Source organism: Trachypithecus francoisi, unplaced genomic scaffold (assembly GCF_009764315.1).
Source record: "Trachypithecus francoisi isolate TF-2019V2 unplaced genomic scaffold, Tfra_2.0 Lachesis_group10, whole genome shotgun sequence".
In the NCBI taxonomy this organism is placed as follows: domain Eukaryota; kingdom Metazoa; phylum Chordata; class Mammalia; order Primates; family Cercopithecidae; genus Trachypithecus; species Trachypithecus francoisi.
In genome coordinates, this window is record NW_022681455.1 from 58794870 (window position 1) to 58812432 (window position 17563).

At 37.6% G+C, this 17563-nt stretch overlaps 1 protein-coding gene across 1 annotated transcript in view; it reads right to left on the reverse strand.

Annotated features, from left to right (window-relative positions):
• Positions 1-17563, reverse strand: part of KHDRBS2 (KH RNA binding domain containing, signal transduction associated 2) — a 591787-nt gene that overhangs the window by 208463 nt on the left and 365761 nt on the right. The window contains exon 5 of the mRNA XM_033217544.1: positions 4464-4591. Within this exon, the coding sequence (XP_033073435.1) occupies positions 4464-4591 (128 nt within the window). The remainder of the gene's footprint in view (positions 1-4463; positions 4592-17563) is intronic.

Sequence of the window (17563 nt, forward strand, 5' to 3'; positions counted from 1 at the left end):
GGGCATTTAGTGCTATAAATTTCCCTCTACACACTGCTTTAAATGTGTCTCAGAGATTCTGGTATGTTGTATCTTTGTTCTCATTGATTTCAAAGAACATCTTTATTTCTGCCTTCATTTCGTTATGTACCCAGTAGTCTTTCAGGAGTAGGTTGTTCAGTTTCCATGTAGTTGAGCGGTTTTGATTGAGTTTCTTAGTCCTGAGTTCTAGTTTGATTGCAGTGTGGTCTGAGAGACAGTTTGTTATAATTTCTGTTCTTTTACATTTGCTGAGGAGTGCTTTACTTCCAACTATGTGGTCAATTTTGGAATAAGTGCGATGTGGTGCTGAGAAGAATGTATATTCTGTTGATTTGGGGTGGAGAGTTCTATAGATGTCTATTAGGTCCACTTGTTGCAGAGATGAGTTCAATTCCTGGATATCCTTGTTAACTTTTTGTCTCGTTGATCTGTCTAATGTTGACAGTGGAGTGTTGAAGTCTCCCATTATTATTGTATGGGAGTCTAAGTCTCTTTGTAAGTCTCTAAGGACTTGCTTTATGAATCTGGGTGCTCCTGTATTGGGTGCATATATATTTAGGAGAGTTAGCTCTTCTTGTTGAATTGATCCCTTTACCATTATGTAATGGCCTTCTTTGTCTCTTTTGATCTTTGATGGTTTAAAGTCTGTTTTATCAGAGACTAGGATTGCAACCCCTGGTTTTTATTGTTCTCCATTTGCTTGGTAGATCTTCCTCCATCCCTTTATTTTGAGCTTATGTATGTCTCTGCATGTGAGATGGGTCTCCTGAATACAGCAGACTGATGGGTCTTGACTCTTTATCCAGTTTGCCAGTCTGTGTCTTTTAATTGGACCATTTAGTCCATTTGCATTTAAGGTTAATGTTGTTATGTGTGAACTTGATCCTGCCATTATGATATTAACTGGTTATTTTGCTCGTTAGTTGATGCAGTTTCTTCCTAGTCTCGATTGTCTTTACTTTTTGGCATGTTTTTGCAATGGCTGGTACCAGTTGTTCCTTTCCCTGTTTAGGGCTTCCTTCAGGGTCTCTTGTAAGGCAGGCCTGGTGGTGACAAAATCTCTAAGCATTTGCTTATCTGTAAAGGATTTTATTTCTCCTTCACTTATGAAACTTCGTTTGGCTGGATATGAAATTCTGGGTTTAAAATTCTTTTCTTTAAGAACGTTGAATATTGGCCCCCACTCTCTTCTGGCTTGTAGAGTTTCTGCCGAGAGATCTGCTGTTAGTCTGATGGGCTTCCCTTTGTGGGTAACCCGACCTTTCTCTCTGGCTCCCCTTAAGACTTTTTCCTCCATTTCAACTTTGGTGAATCTGGCAATTATGTGTCTTGGAGTTGCTCTTCTGGAGGAGTATCTTTGTGGTGTTCTGTGTATTTCCTGAATTTGAATGTTGGCCTGCCCTACTAGGTTGGGGAAGTTCTCCTGTATGATATCCTGAAGAGTGTTTTCCAACTTGGTTCCATTTTCCCCCTCACTTTCAGGCACCCCAATCAGACGTAGATTTGGTCTTTTTACATAATCCCATACTTCTTGCAGGCTTTGTTCATTTCTTTTTCTTCCTTTTTTTTTTGGCTTCTCTTCTCACTTTGTTTCATTCATTTGATCCTCAATCGCTGATACTCTTTCTTCCAGTTGATCGAGTCGGTTACTGAAGCTTGTGCATTTGTCACGTATTTCTCGTGTCATGATTTTCATCTCTTCCATTTCGTTTATGACCTTCTCCGCATTAATTAGTCTAGCTGTCAATTCTTCCACTCTTTTTTCACGATTTTTAGTTTCTTTGCACTGGGTATGTAATTCCTCCTTTAGCTCTGAGAAGTTTGATGGACTGAAGCCTTCTTCTCTCATCTCGTCAGTCATTCTCTGAGCAGCTTCGATCCGTTGCTGGCGATGAGCTGCGCTCCTTTGCAGGGGGAGATGCGCTCTTATTTCTTGAATTTCCAGCTTTTCTGCCCTGCTTTTTCCCCATCTTTGTGGTGTTATCTCCCTCTGGTCTTTGATGATCGTGACGTACTGATGGGGTTTTGGTATAGGTGTCCTTCCTGTTTGATAGTTTTCCTTCTAACAGTCAGGACCCTCAGCTGCAGGTCTGATGGAGATTGCTTGAGGTCCACTCCAGACCCTGTTTGCCTGGGTATCAGCAGCAGAGGTTGAAGAAGATAGAATATTGCTGAACAGAGAGTGTACCTGTCTGATTCTTACTTTGGAAGCTTCCTCTCAGGGGTGTACTCCACCCTGTGAGGTGTGGGGTGTCAGACTGCCCCTAGTGGGGGATGTCTCCCAGTTAGGCTACTCAGGGGTCAGGGACCCACTTGAGCAGGCAGTCTGTCCCTTCTCAGATCTCAACCACCATGTTGGGAGATCCACTGCTCTCTTCTAAGCTGTCAGATGGAGTCGTTTGCGTCTTCAGAGGTTTCTGCTGCTTTTTTTGTTGTTGTTGTTTAGCTGTGCCCTGTCCCCAGAGGTGGAGTCTACAGAGACAGGCAGGTTTCCTTGAGCTGCTGTGAGCTCTACCCAGTTCGAGCTTCCCAGCGGTTTGTTTACCTACTTAAGCCTCAGCAATGGCGGGCGCCCCTCCCCCAGCCTCGTTGCTGCCTTGCAGTTAGATCACAGACTGCTGTGCTAGCAATGAGGGAGGCTCCGTGGCCATGGGACCTTCCCGGCCAGGTGTGGGATATAATCTCCTGGTGTGCCTGTTTGCTTAAAGCGCAGTATTGGGGTGGGAGTTACCCGATTTTCCAAGTGTTGTGTGTCTCAGTTCCCCTGGCTAGGAAAAGGGATTCCCTTCCCCCTTGCACTTCCCAGGTGAGGCGATGCCTTGCCCTGCTTCAGCTCTTGCTAGTCGGGCTGCAGCAGCTGACCAGCACCGATTGTCCGGCACTCCCTAGTGAGATGACCCCAGTACCTCAGTTGAAAATGCAGAAATCACTGGTCTTCTGTGTCGCTCGCGCTGGGAGTTGGAGACTGGAGCTGTTCCTATTTGGCTATTTTGATCCGCCCTATCTCTATACTTAGTTTCAACCACATAAAGCTGTAAAATTGGCATTTGTTGAACTACAAAAGTTGCAATTTCATATGATTTAACTTATAATTAAATCCATTAAAGATGAAGTCTCTTTTTACCTCATCAAGATGAGTTTAGAAATGTACACGGTTTTATAAAAACACTCATCCCATAAAAAAGTACAGTATTGTATTATGTCACATTAATTCTTAGCATAAACAAATGATCCTGAACAGCATTAGACAGCTTATTTTTGATTTTTTAAAGATAAAATATAAATAATCTCTAGAACACATTCAGAAGTTTTGCTTTTAGTGAAACAGAATTTCTAGAATTACTGCATTTTACCTCTAGTAAATAGTATTCCTTGATATTTTATTTGGTAATTTATCCTTCTTTACTTTTGTTTCTGACCAGTGAGAAACATTTTGAGATATTTTTGATTTAAGTGTTACAAACAGTGGCTATGTTGATAGTGGTAGTTGAAAGTATTTGAGGTATAATTTAAGTAAATAAACTGAATCTGAAAAGTATCTTAGCATATCTTAAGATAATTTTTATGTAATATATTAAATAATATTTTAGATCTCTGTCCTTTAGAGATTTAAGGGCCAATTATAACAAGGTGAAGAGAATGATTAAATCACATAATTGTTCTGTGAAGGCTATATTTTTTACTTTAACTCTTTTCAAACCAATGCCTTCTATTAAAATCTTGAACAATTCAGAATCCTGCAAAACAAATTCTAATACAAAAAGATGCCAATTTCTTTGTAAATAAGCAAAATCAAATAAAATCCTCTCTGATCACCAAGAGGAGCTATAAATACCCCCTGAACTTTGAGTATCCTTACCATCAGCCATGCAAGAAGTGTTCTGGCCTTCTGGGCTGATGGCATGTATGTTATCTGTATCTCTCTCTGCATTTCTATCTATCTACTTCCTTATCTAGCAAGACTATATCAAATCAAGGACTATTTAAAACACAGAAAAAGTTTACAGTTTTCTCTTCATACAAGGGTTTCTTGGTTTGAAGAGGTGAATAGTTGTATAATCTGTGTGTTCTTACACTGAGGATAGAACAGGAAAGTAGAAAATCTCCGATTTGCTGCCTTATTTTCTCGGGGTAGTTGTTAAGAGTATAAACTGAATTCTGGAGTCAGACTGTCTACGTGACCCTAGGTTAATTTCATACACCTTTCTCTACTTCAATTTCTCACCTATAGATGCTAGTTATCTCCTAGTATGGAGGATTTGGTGAGTTAATATGTTTAAAGCTCTTCTGTACCTGATAAGCTTTCATCGTTATTGTTTTTGCTGTGGTGGTAGTAATTGTGGCTGATGTTGCTGTTTACTGCTAGTGATAATCATGACATAAAGCAGGACAGAAAAGGCCTGCCATCATCCTTAATTTATTTAAAGTAAGAATGAATGTACCTTGAAGGAGCTGTGGGAGCTATTCTGATCCCTCTGCCTCTAATACCTCGGCCACGACCAGAGTCCTCTGAGCCATTTAAGTAAGATAATTCACGTAGTTGTTCCTGACGAATTTCATCATTGTAGTCCTGGAAAAAAAACATGATGCGAGGAGTTAAAAATAGGACATGCTGTTCTCAGAGTTGGAAAAAAAAAAAAAAGAAACAAAACAAAACACAATAGGAAATAATTTTTTTCATTTGTTTCCTGGAACCTTATATGCAAAAATATAAAATGATATTAAAAAGTGTATATACTTTAAATTCCTTTTTTTTTTTTTTTTTTTTTTTTTGAGATGGAGTCTTGCTGTGTCACCCAGGCTGGAGTGCAGTGGCGCGATCTCGGCTCACTGCAAGCTCCGCCTCCCGGGTTCACGCCATTCTCCCACCTCAGCCTCCGAGTAGCTGGGACTACAGGTGCCCGCCACCACGCCCGGCTAGTTTTTTGTATTTTTAGTAGAGACGGGGTTTCACCATGTTAGCCAGGATGGTCTTGATCTCCTGACCTCGTGATCCACCCACCTCGGCCTCCCAAAGTGCTGGGATTACAGGCTTGAGCCACCGCGCCCGGCCTAAATTCCTATTTTTATATAGACAAATTGGAATTGTTTATTTTATCAAGAAAATACTCAGCAGGACATCACATTAGATTTGCTGAGATGTGTTAGCTGGAAAAGGGAAGACAGCAACATAAAACAAAAACTTGGAATGTACTAAAGTTATGATTGTTAACATGACAATTACTAAAAAATAACTTCATTTGAATGAATGTGTGTAGAATATGAATGACTATGTGATATTCAAATAGCTTCTGATGCATAAACAAAAAACAGCAATCCCAAGGGTCCAGAGTAGATACTGAGCATGTATTACAACCATAAAGAAGTAGGATAGTATGTCTCTACTTCAGACAACCAGCAGCTGCAGAATCCAACTAAATAGCTTGATGTGAAATATTTATTTATTTATTTATTTTCACTTTTTATTTATTTTACTTTTTTGAGACACAGTCTCTGTCACCCACGCTAGAGTACAGTGGCATGATCTCGGCTCACTGCAGTCTCCATCACCTGGGTTAAAGCAATTCTCCTGTCTCAGCCTCCGGAGTAGCTGGAATTACAGGTGCACACCACCATGCCTGGCTAAGTTTTGTATTTTTCGTAAAGACAGGGTTTCGCCATGTTGACCAGGCTGGTCTTGAACTCCTGGCCTCAAGTGACCCACCCACCTCGGCCTCCCAAAGTGCTAGGATTACAGGCATGAGCCACTGCATCTGACCGCAGTGTGAAATATTTAAACACTACAAATTTTGTACGAGTTCCAGTATTGGCCTAAGGGAAAGTGTGAGCCAGAGAAAAAGGCAAATTTCACAATAACAACCAGAGATTCAGTCAAAGTCAAAGGGACTTTTTCTTTTATCAGGGCAGAAATATACCAGCCAATTCAAGAGGACACAAGAGTGGAGCTGAATCATTAAAGGTAAATGCTACCTTCAAAAAACAAGTGCCAGTGTCACCTGTTTCTCTTTTTACTAATCAACACACACATACACACACACACACACACACACACGCTCACACACCCCTGGTTGAATAGTACAAAATTGAGTAACTGGTTATTTGTGCCAAATGGCCAATCTGATCAATTATTTTTCTGGAAACATAGTTTAAGTGAAATCAATCTAGTGGCTCTTCTAGTGGTGAGGAGAGAGGTCCAGGAGTTAACACTATATTTGTAGAGGTTTGGCTAACAGCAATGATGTCTGAGGCCTATCTGTGAGACTAAAAATTAAGATTATCATCTGCACCAAACGATGTCAGTGTAGCTCTGCATATGTGTGGTACTGATGAAAACTGCATAGGGTCACCCACACACCTCTGTCTAGAAAATGGCAGGGAAGCATTCAGCCTCCAAGGATTTCTTTGGCACAGCTTTACCTCATGCTCTAGAAACCACCTAGATTACAAGCAAAAAGCCCCAAAGCATTTCACTTAATTTTATTTTTAGCATGTTGCGTTCATGTTTATATTCTTCAGCATCTGATTATAGTGATAATAGTCTCAACACAGTTAGCTGACAGAAGAGCCATAGAGTAGAAAATTATAGTTTCTAACAAGCTGTATATTATTCAATTTCTACCTCCTAATTTTCTCATTCAAACAACTAAACTTAAGAAGAAACATGTCTATTATTTTATTAGAATCAGGAAATATAGTGAACTGACCAGGTACTATCAAAATGAAACATTAATCCCATAATTTCCCAACGTAATGTTTACCAGTTTCAAAGGGGATATTTGTAGCTTCTTCTCTGAGGAAAACACATAGATACTTGGGGTGCTTATGAATTGTAGAAAGATATGGATTGTCACTGTTGGCAAGACTGAGGGTTAGAATAAACATTTTAACAAATTTCAATTGAATTCAACATAGATAGAAGTGTACCTTAGAGCATAAATATTTTTTATGCCAGAATCAGAAAATATAAGAATGTAGATGTGCTCTTATTCATTTTATAATAATAAAGAATATGAAGAAGAAGAATGAGGAATAGGAGGAAAAGGATGAAGTTAAGGAGGCTGGGGAAGAGAGAGAGGAAGAGCAACACACTAATCAGATGGTGTCACAGACTAAGCCAATTTGTTCAGGATTCCCTGCATCCATATCCTTAGATAGTTTCCACCACACTGACTCTGGGATTTGCCATGTGATTTGCCTTAGCTAAAACATCATGACAAAAGCAGAGATTAGAAAAGTGCTTGTGTATTGGAGCTTTCCTTTTCTTCTTACTGGAAACCCCTATGCCACCTGGTGAAGAAGCCTAGACTAGCTTTCTGGAGGATGAGAGGTAACATGGAGAAAGGCTCCAGTCATCCCTGCTCTCCCTGCCATCCTGTCTGAGTATCCAAACATGACAGTGAGGATTGAATCTCCAGATATCCTAAGCCACCCTGTTCCAGTCAAGCTGGTGCAGTCAGAAAAATCACCTGGCCAACCCCAGAATCTGGAGAAATCAATAATAAATTGCTGCTTTATGCCAGTAAGTATCGTGGTGGTTTGTTTTGTGCAAAAGCTAACAAATACAGAGGGGACCAGTCAGCACGGTACATGAGAGATATACTTCAGGAGCCTCTCTCCAGCCCTGCCTAGAGGGGGAGTTCTTGGGTCCATGTGTGATCTGAATGTTTCTTGGAGCAGCTGTAGCCTTAGTTGGAGGCGAATATATCCAAATGTCATATCCTGGTGTCACTACAGTTTGAATTGCCCATTTAAATCTTTGCTCAGAGTCCATGCTCACCAATTCAACTGCATTGGAGTTCAGCTCCTAGACAGAAATCTAACATGGAGAGGATTTATTATTATTATTATTATTATTAATATGAATATTTGACACTGCAGGTTAATTCTTAGTGTAAGCAAAGCAACTAATATAATGTAACTGAATTTCTTATGAGCTTAGCTAGAGGGCTATGCTTTGAGAAATAAACCACCTGTCAGAGTTGTGGTGGCCAAGAGAATACAGACCAGCAACTACGGATGTAATTGACCAAAGATTCCAGTTGCTGTGCTCTAAAATCCTATTGCTTCCAAGGCTATGCTACCCAAAAGCTTCTCCCAGCTGATGACCAAATGTAGTTAAATGCTAACACAGATCCATTCCTGGCCGCACAGGATTGCTCTAACTATGCCTCCGGGGATTCCTTAATAGCACTGCTGAACTTACCTTATAACTTCATTGCACCAGGGCAATCCATAAGGATTCCACCCCTCTTTCCTCGAGGTCAGACATTGTAGGGCGAGGGCTCTTCAGCCTTCCTTGGTTCCCTCTTTTTTTGCCACAAGAAAATTTTCCTAATATAACTCTTACATGTTTAATCCCATTATTACATCTGCTTCTTGGAGGACCCAAACTAATATACGGACTGCTGATAAAATCAAGTTCCTAAGATCACAAGGCTGAGAGCTTTGGTAAATCCATTTATGATAATGATAGTCAAGCCTATCCCATTCAACATACTTTATACTATGTATGATTAAATTGAACTGCTTGTTTCTCTTTTACTTTAAAGTGGCTAGAGAATGGTTAAACATGAAACTGATTACTGATGACCAAAGAGGGTAGTAATGAGTATTTTTAAGAAAATAAATTGTATGTTGTCCAATTTTTTCAATACTTTACTTAATAAGAAAATAACAAAGACTCATGAAGATGGGCAAACACAAATCATATCTTGAGCCAGAGATTGGAACAAATTGGTTGACACAAATTGTGGCAATAATGAAAAGATTAGTGCGTTCATGTGTGTGGTAGAGTATGAGAGAGATAATATGGGCAACCACAGGTCGTTTAAGAGTGCTCTAGTAGAAGAAAATACATGGTATGAATGGGAAAGGTAGAAACAAATGAAGTTTCCAGGTGCAGAAATGGCCAGAAGCATAATGAGACATTAGCCAGAGAAAAAGGGAAATGGAAAAAAGTTTGAAGGTGGAGAATTTGTATTTGGTTCGAATAACCTTCTGTTTAAAATGTCAGAGAGACCTTCAGGCTTATCTTAGAAATTCAGATCTGGGTTAAGGGAGTACATTTGAGTGTCAACTACACATACTTGAGATAACTGAAGGATGAAGACTGTGTAAGAAAACAATAAAATTATGTATAGAGACAGAAATTTTCTAATCACAATTTAAATGCAAATTTATATCACAGAAAATAGTTGATTTATTAGTTGCAATATTTATATCATTAAATGCTAACTCACCCAGATTTTTAATAAATTCTGATTTTCCTGATTAGACAATCAAAACATATGTACCACATTATTTATAGCAATGAGGCACTTAAATGCTTCAAAAAAAAATACAGAAGAAAACTTTTATTTATTTATTTATTTATTTTTTGAGATGGAGTCTCACTGTATCGCCCAGGCTGGAGTGCAGTGGTGTGATCTCGGCTCACTGCAACCTCTGCCGCCCGGGTTCAAGCGATTATCCTGCTTCAGCCTCCTGAGTAGCTGGGATTACAGGCACCTACCACCATGCCCGGCTAATTTTTGTATTTTTAGTAGAGATGGGGTTCCACCATCTTGGTCAGTCTGGTCTTGAACTCCTGACCTAATGATCCACCAGCCTCGGCCTCCCAAAGTGCTGGGAATACTGGTGTGAGACACCGCGCTTGCCAAAAAACATTTTTTAAAATGTCCAAATCTAGGGATAGTTGAACTCTTAAATATTGTCTAGACTGAACATATTCTGTGCCTTATATTTTCAGCTATTAAAATTTTTATTTAAAATTATTATGGGTATATCATATATATATATATTTATGGAGTAAATGTGATGTTTTGATATAGGTATATGATTTGTAATAATCACATCAGGATAATTGGGGTATCTATCACCTCAAGTACTTGTCATTTCTTTGTATTGGGAACATTCAAATTCCACTCTTTTAGTGATTTTAAATTATACAATAAATTATTGTTGACTATATTCACTTCGTTGTGCTACCCCAATACTAGATCTTATTCTTTCTATCTAACTATATTTTTACACCCATTAACCATCCCAACTTTCCCCTCTCCTTCCCACTATTCTTCCTGGTCTCTGGTAACCATCGTTCTACTCTATCTCAATGAGTTCAATTGTTTTAACTGTTAGTTCTCACATATGAGTGAGGACATGTAAAATTTATGTTTCTGTGCCAGGCTTATTTTGCTTACCCTGATGACTTGTTCCATCTACGTTGTTGCAAATGACAGGATTTTATTCTTTTTATGGCAGAATAATATTCCATCCTGTATACCAAACATGTTTTCTTTTTTCATTCATCCATTGATGGATGCTTAGGCTGATTCCAAACATTAGCTATTGAGAAGAGTGCTGCGATAAACACGGGCCTACAGAAATCTTTTTGATATACCGGTTTGCTTTTTTTTTTCTTTTGGATATATATACCTAACAGTGGAACTGCTAGGTCATATGGTAGTTCTATTTTTAGTGTTTTGAGCAACCTCCATACTGTTCTCCATAGTGTTTGTATAAATTTACATTCCTATCAAACAGTGTATCAGGGTTCCCCTTTCTCCAATTCCTTGCCAGCATTTGCTATTGCTTGTCTTTTGGAGAAAAGCCATTTTGACTGGGGTGAGTTGATATCTCATTGTAGTTTTGATTTGCATTTCTCTGATGATTAATAATGTTGAGCATTTTTTTTCACATATCTGTTGGAATTTGTATGTCTTCTTTTGAGAAATGTCTATTCAGATCTTTTGACCATTTTAAATTCAGATTATTTGCTTTTTTCCTATTGAGCTGTTTGAGCTCCTTATATATTCTAGTAATTAATCCCTCGTCAGATGTGTAATTTGCAAATATTTCTTCCATTCTGTGTATTGTCTCTTCACTTTGTTGATTGTTTCATTTGTTGTGCAGAAGCCTTTTAGCTTACTGTGATCTCATTTATCCATTTTTGTTTTAGTTGCCTGTGTTTTTTGAAGTATTACTCATGAAATCTTTCCCCAAACCAATGTCATAGACAGTTTCCTCAATGTTTTCTTTTAGTAGTTTCATAGTTTGAGGTCTTATATTTAAGTCTTCTATCTATTTTGATTTTATTTTTGTATACGGTTAGAGATGGGAGTCCAGATTCAATCTTCCAAATATGGTTATCCAGTTTTCCCAGCAACATTTATTAAAGAGACTGCCTTTTCCCTAATGCATGTTCTTGGTACCTCTGTCCAAAATGAGTTCTTGTACATTATTTTTATAACATATATAGTTTTCTAAACCCTGAAAGTTTTATATTATAGTGCTTTTTTTCCAGTCCTTTCTTAAGCATCAGGTCTAACTTTGAATTAATCGTCATTCATTAGTACATGAGTCTAGCTGAAACTAGAATATCCTGTTGATGTTTATTTGTTGCATGTGTTGCTGATGCTTCTGTTATATAAAACTTTCAAGATATGAGTAAACAAATTATTCCAAGTTTACCTTGGAAGCAACATCAGAAATATACTACATATTAATTCACTTGAGTAGTATTGAGTTCCAAGATTTGGGAGTCATACGATACATATGAATGAGTGGTTATAGTTTTATAGCATTTACAAATTTTATGCTCAACTTGCTAACATAGATAATCACTAAAAAGTAAAAATATGAGTTCACAAATGGTAATGAGGTAATTTATAGTTACATAATATTATTTTAGTATTGTTTTATTACTTTAGTATTAAAACACCCTGGAGAGATAAAGAGTTAGAGATAGACAAATATTTACCTAAGTATGTGAATAAAGACAAAAGAGACAAAGGAAGGTAAAGTTATGGCAATTCAGAATGAACAAAGAGGAAAAATTAATTTCCAGTCATTAAAAATCAATACATAATAAAAGAAAAATTAACATATGTATTTCATTTTTCTGGAAAACTAGAATATTACAAAACTTAAATAATCCCTAGGCCTACCCATATTATGAAGATAATGCTCCACTTGTCAAAAAAATGTAAGTTATATCTAGGGATAAACCTTAATGGTATGTTAGATAGAACTACAAATTACTGGGATTCCACACTTCAAATAGTAAAGAATGCTTTACTGTTTTGGCATATACCTGCAGTAAATGAAATATATACACTCTAAAAAGATTCCTCTTGCAAGATGAATTATAAAGTAGCTTTAAAAATGATGATTAGTTTAATCTATGGCTTTGATTTCAGACAGAAAAGACTAAAGTTTGAGTAAACCTTTAAAATATCTACTGGGGCTTAAATAGCACATGCATATCATACATATACATATACATACATATATACATATACACACACACACACACACACACACACACACATATATATATGTATTTGAGATGGGGTCTCTCTCTGTTGCCCAGGCTGGAATACAGTAGCATGATCTCAGTTCACTACAAACTCCACCTCCCAGGCTCAAGAGATTCTCCCACCCTGGTCTCCTGAGTAGCTGGGGCCACAGGTGCAGGACATCATGTCCAGCTATTTTTTTTTTGTAATTTTGGTACAGACAGGGTTTTGCCATGTTGGTCAGGCTGGTCTCGAACTCCTGAGCTCAAGCGATCCGCCCGCCTCAGCCTCCCAAAATGCTGGGATTATAGGCATGAGCCACTGTGCCTGGCCTCGTAGATATTTTTTATAATTGATCCGAATTTTAAATTTATTTTCCTATAGTGTCCAAATAATCTGCTTTTTTGCTATCAAAATAAATTTTAAAACTTTGTTATTTGAAATAATAGCAAAGATATTCACAATAATTTTCCATATTCCTTTTGTCCAAGGTAAGGCCAATTCCCCCATCAAATAATTTCCATGAAATTCATGAGTGCTCCTTTTTGCCTCTCTGACAAGGCCCTCCCACCGTGACGCCATATGGTGTAAACAGTATACACAAAAGCTCAGACCAGACAGATGTTTGGATGTTCCTAGAAAGGACCTATGCTCATAGTCTGCATATGTAATATATATGCATAATTTCCCAGTTACATACACTCATGTCCATCTGTTACAATGGCATTTTGCCCAAATACAAATTGGGAAGATTATTTCACTTGAATATGGATGCCAGGTAATGACAGGTGTAGACAGGCTACCTGGTGGTGCAGTGAGGAACCATTTTCCTGCCAAATTCCTTCTTCTGAGGATATAATGGACACTGGTGCTGCACATTTAAAACTGTGATTATAGCCACTGGTAACATGTGAATGTACACTCAACTCTGGTAATGCCACGACTTTCAGAAATCATCAGAAATGATATGTATGGAAATGATATGTAGTTTTTAGCCTTTCTGGGCCATGACAAAGAGAACTGGAATTTTCTCAGCTCCTACAAACAGATTAGGGCACTTTTACCGCAGTAGTAAAGAAGGCGTGGAAAGTATTGGGTTCTGCCCAATATCAGACCTGCAACTAAGTTGGAATGGGTAGCAAGCTATTTCAGAAAACAATAAGCTATTCCAATTAAGTTGGAACGGGTAGCAAGCTAGTGCTGTGGTGGATATTATTTAGCAAAATAGAACATGCTATTAGATAACATCTCTTAGCCACCACAGCATGAGTTTTAATCAGCCCAGACTCAGAACCAGAAAAACCTCATTATCAAAATGTAGTCAAAGAGCAGTCAATTAAGATTTATTAAGCATCTGCTTGTGCATGACTCTGCATAAGTTTTATATAAAGACTTTATAAAACTTATTCATCAAAGAAGATTGGATATCATAAGGTCAAAATATTGTGGGCTTTGTATCTTAAACAGTGAGTGATTGTAAATTTCTGTACCTAAACAATGTTTTATCTTATTTTCCCATTACTAAAGTCATATTGCCCATTACTCAAAAATAATCAAAGCATAAGATAATATCAATACAGATACTATTTAGATATTTTGCAGGAAGATTGGAAAGGCTTATTTTCTATCTTATTTTATTTGACTTTATTAAACTTTGACCACACAAGGTTTTAAGACCCCAGACTTTGTGAATGAGCAACAAAAAACTTATGTATTTGGCATTATGCTTTTATCCATCCTACCCTAGAAAATGAATCACTGTTCAGGGTAAATTCAGGATAGTAGACAAATGTTTAGATAATATTAAATGACAGATTTGACTTGTAATTATAAAAGTAACAAGTTTCATTTGTCTAGGTAAAGTCAAAATGGCTACTTTTTTCAATAAATTTTCTTGGCAAATTATTGTACACATGATATAGGAGCTTTATTTCATTTAAAGTCAAAATAGGCATTGATTTAATACTTCAGCAAGTTATCCACCTTTATTTAAAAGTATATAAAATGAACTCTTGGTTAAGACAGAATTGATGGTTCTCAGTATGATCTCATGGGACCAAATCTTAACCAAGAAACTATAATAATAAAGAAACACTGAGAGAAAAGTGTACACATGCTATGCATAAAAAAGGTTGATAGGATATAGGTCCTGTGGGTGATATTTTACCAATAACCTAGGAATTCCAGGCCTTCCTTTGGACATGGAAAATTTATATATTCAAGACAGGGATGCATTTAACCTGTTAGATGTTTTTAAGTTCCTGAAGGAGTTTTGCTAAATAAATCATCCTTTTATGTAGTCAATGCATTTCTGAGGAGCAGGTAAGTAGCAGGCACTAACGTAGGTTCTGGGGAGAGAGTGGAGGAAAGTTCTGATCCAGGGGAGTTAAAGCGCATGTAGATGACTAGCTCCCTACACTTGTTCATGTAATGTAATGGTAAACAACAATTAAAGAAACATTTTAATAAAACAGTAGGCACGGATGGAAGCCTTCTTTAATACTCTCTGAATCAGCACATGCTCAATTCAACTTTGATCCTTTTTGTTGGTTTAAAATATTTATTTACAATATTGTACCAATTATTTAGTGGCTTCTGCTTTTTGTTTTATTTTTAAAATGTTGAATTCTACATTTTTGGTTTAGAAAGAAAGACATTTGCTATATTTCCTCATGAGAAAATCCCTCCTAGAAGTTCTCCTATATATTTCCCCAAATGAAAATGCTGTGATGATTCCTTCTAGCTGTAGTTTTGTCAAGCTATTCTGTCATAGTAACTTTCTTGAGGCTCTTTGTAAAGAGTATACAATATTGCCATGCCTGCCTCTTTACAAAAAGTTATCCTTTTATTTGGCTTGCAGTTTCTAGCTCCCCTCAAATTCAATCTTGAAAAACAAACAAACACCCTGCATACTATTCCTACTATTCTTTCTGAATATTTAATCATATTAGAATAAGATAGTCCTTAAAAACAATTATTGCGCCACTTTTTCTAACCAGCATAAAGCAACAACAATTGCCAGATGGGAAAAGTGAATCTAACACAGAAAATAAGCAAAGCCAAGCAAGAGTGAGAGAGAGCAGGCAAGGGTTAAGAATGTTAAGTGAAGCGTTCTAACTGAGAATACTTATAAAGGGGAAAATGATGAAAAAATTTATTTCCATTGTCAGTAACTGAAGAAATGAACTTGTAAAATGTAATACAGTACAATACAGTGAAAAAGTATTTGGAAAAAAAATACATCAAAAAGATGTGTCAAAATATGATGTCAAAGTTCCCCCAAAACAACATAAATCAGAATTACAAAATGTAAAGAACACAGATTTATACTGAGAAGACACAGGTATATGTCATTTATTCCTTTCCTTGCTTCCATTGGTTCTGCCTCAATTGGAAACATCTCTTGAATTGTTCAGCCAGGCTTCTTTCCTCAATTACCTGAGTCCTTTCAATGGTCACAAACTGCATTTGCCTGTCTTTGAGGTGAATTCACCCATAATTCCAAATGGGTCTTTTGTCCAAGCCTTTCTAGCAGGAGCAAATCTAAATAGGGAAGACCTGGGTTCTTTGCTCTAGTGGGCCCATGACAGAGCAACTGGTACAACTAGGTTCTCCTCTGAAGGGTGACATGTCATCTCTCTGCTCTCAGGCTTCCCCCAAGATCTGCTAATTCCACAGCCCATCTGTGTAGGTCTCTGCAAGAGCACTATAGTTAGCTGAATCAGGCAGCCCATTTTCTGTCCTCTGCAAAATATACATGCACAGCAAGTGGTCAGAATCAATCCTATTCTGTATGTTACAGAAAGGATTTACTGCAAAGAAGTCATGAGATATTCTTAGCAATCATGGGAATGATTGTTGTTTTCTAAGGCTCCTTTCAGTTCTTGGATCTCTTCCATCTCCAACCCCACGTTTCAAAGAGCAACCACAATGCCTGCTCTCTTGGAATCACTCTCAATATGAGGTATTTTAAGATCGTTAAGCCACACTGCTAAGCTGCTTGTGTCTATCAAGTGCCTTCATCACGGACATGGGAGAAGACCATGGTATCAAGAGTCAGAATGCAAGTCATCATTTTTCCCCAACCTCTTTCCTTATTCATTTTTAAAATTCATTCTTCAAACTCTGATTGTGAGAAGGTAACCATTTAGTTGTATAAGGCCATTTTTGAGCTCTATGATTAATGTTACACTTTGATTCTTTTTCATCCAATTAGAGAAATGATGGGATCTCAAGAAGTAGAGATCAGCTAAAAGAAATTCAGTTTCAAGGAATATCTGGATACTACCCACGATGCTCCTGTCCTTTGCCTGAGGTGGGATTTTTATATAGTTCTAAGATGTGGAGTACTGGAACAAGCTCATACTACTCAGCACTGGAGGGAGAAAACTGGGTTTCTGTTGAACTTGTGCAACATCACCAGGCATGCATTCCAAAGGGCAGGAAGGGAGAATTTGGGATTTCTTTATTGCTTTCCTCAGTGAATAAATATATTATTATTAAATATATGAATATTATATATAGTAAATAAAACAAATATGTGGGTTTATTTATATATATATATGTTCTAGGTGGTAAGAATATAGTGAAAAAGCCCTCATTGAGCTTACATTCTAATGTGGGGAAAGACTAAAAAAACACAAAGGAATAAATAATCTTAGTTCAGAGAGTAATACTGTGAAAAAAGAAACTGAGCAACAGGATTGAGGGACTGGGGAAGCTGGTTTAGACGGGAAGTCAGCAGTGCCCTACTCGAAGAGGGAATATATGAACTGAGACCCAAATGCAAAGGAGTCTGTCATGTGAGGATGTGGTTCACTAGTCTTCCAGGTAAATGGAATGTGAAGGTCAGGAAGGAGCTGAGCATCTTTAAGGAACAGGGAGAATGCCAATGCATATATATCAAAGGTTTAGTGAGCAAGGTTGTAAATGATATTAGGTCAGACAATAGGTAGGTTCTGTATCACGGCGGTGCTTCTTGGCTTTATTGTAGGTATAACAGAAGGCCTAAGGAATATTTCAGATGGATAGTGAAATAACCAGTTTTTATCTGAAAGAGAGTATTCTGGCTGCCAGGAGGTAAATGGATTAAAGTAGGACTAGACTGGAAATGAGAGAGGGGTTAAGACACCATCGTAAGCTGTACGTGCATTAGGTACTGCAGTCATCTTTACCAGTACCATTATAAGTGGTGGAGAGAAAGGGCAATTAGATTATTGCTGATGGATTAGACATGGGAAATAATG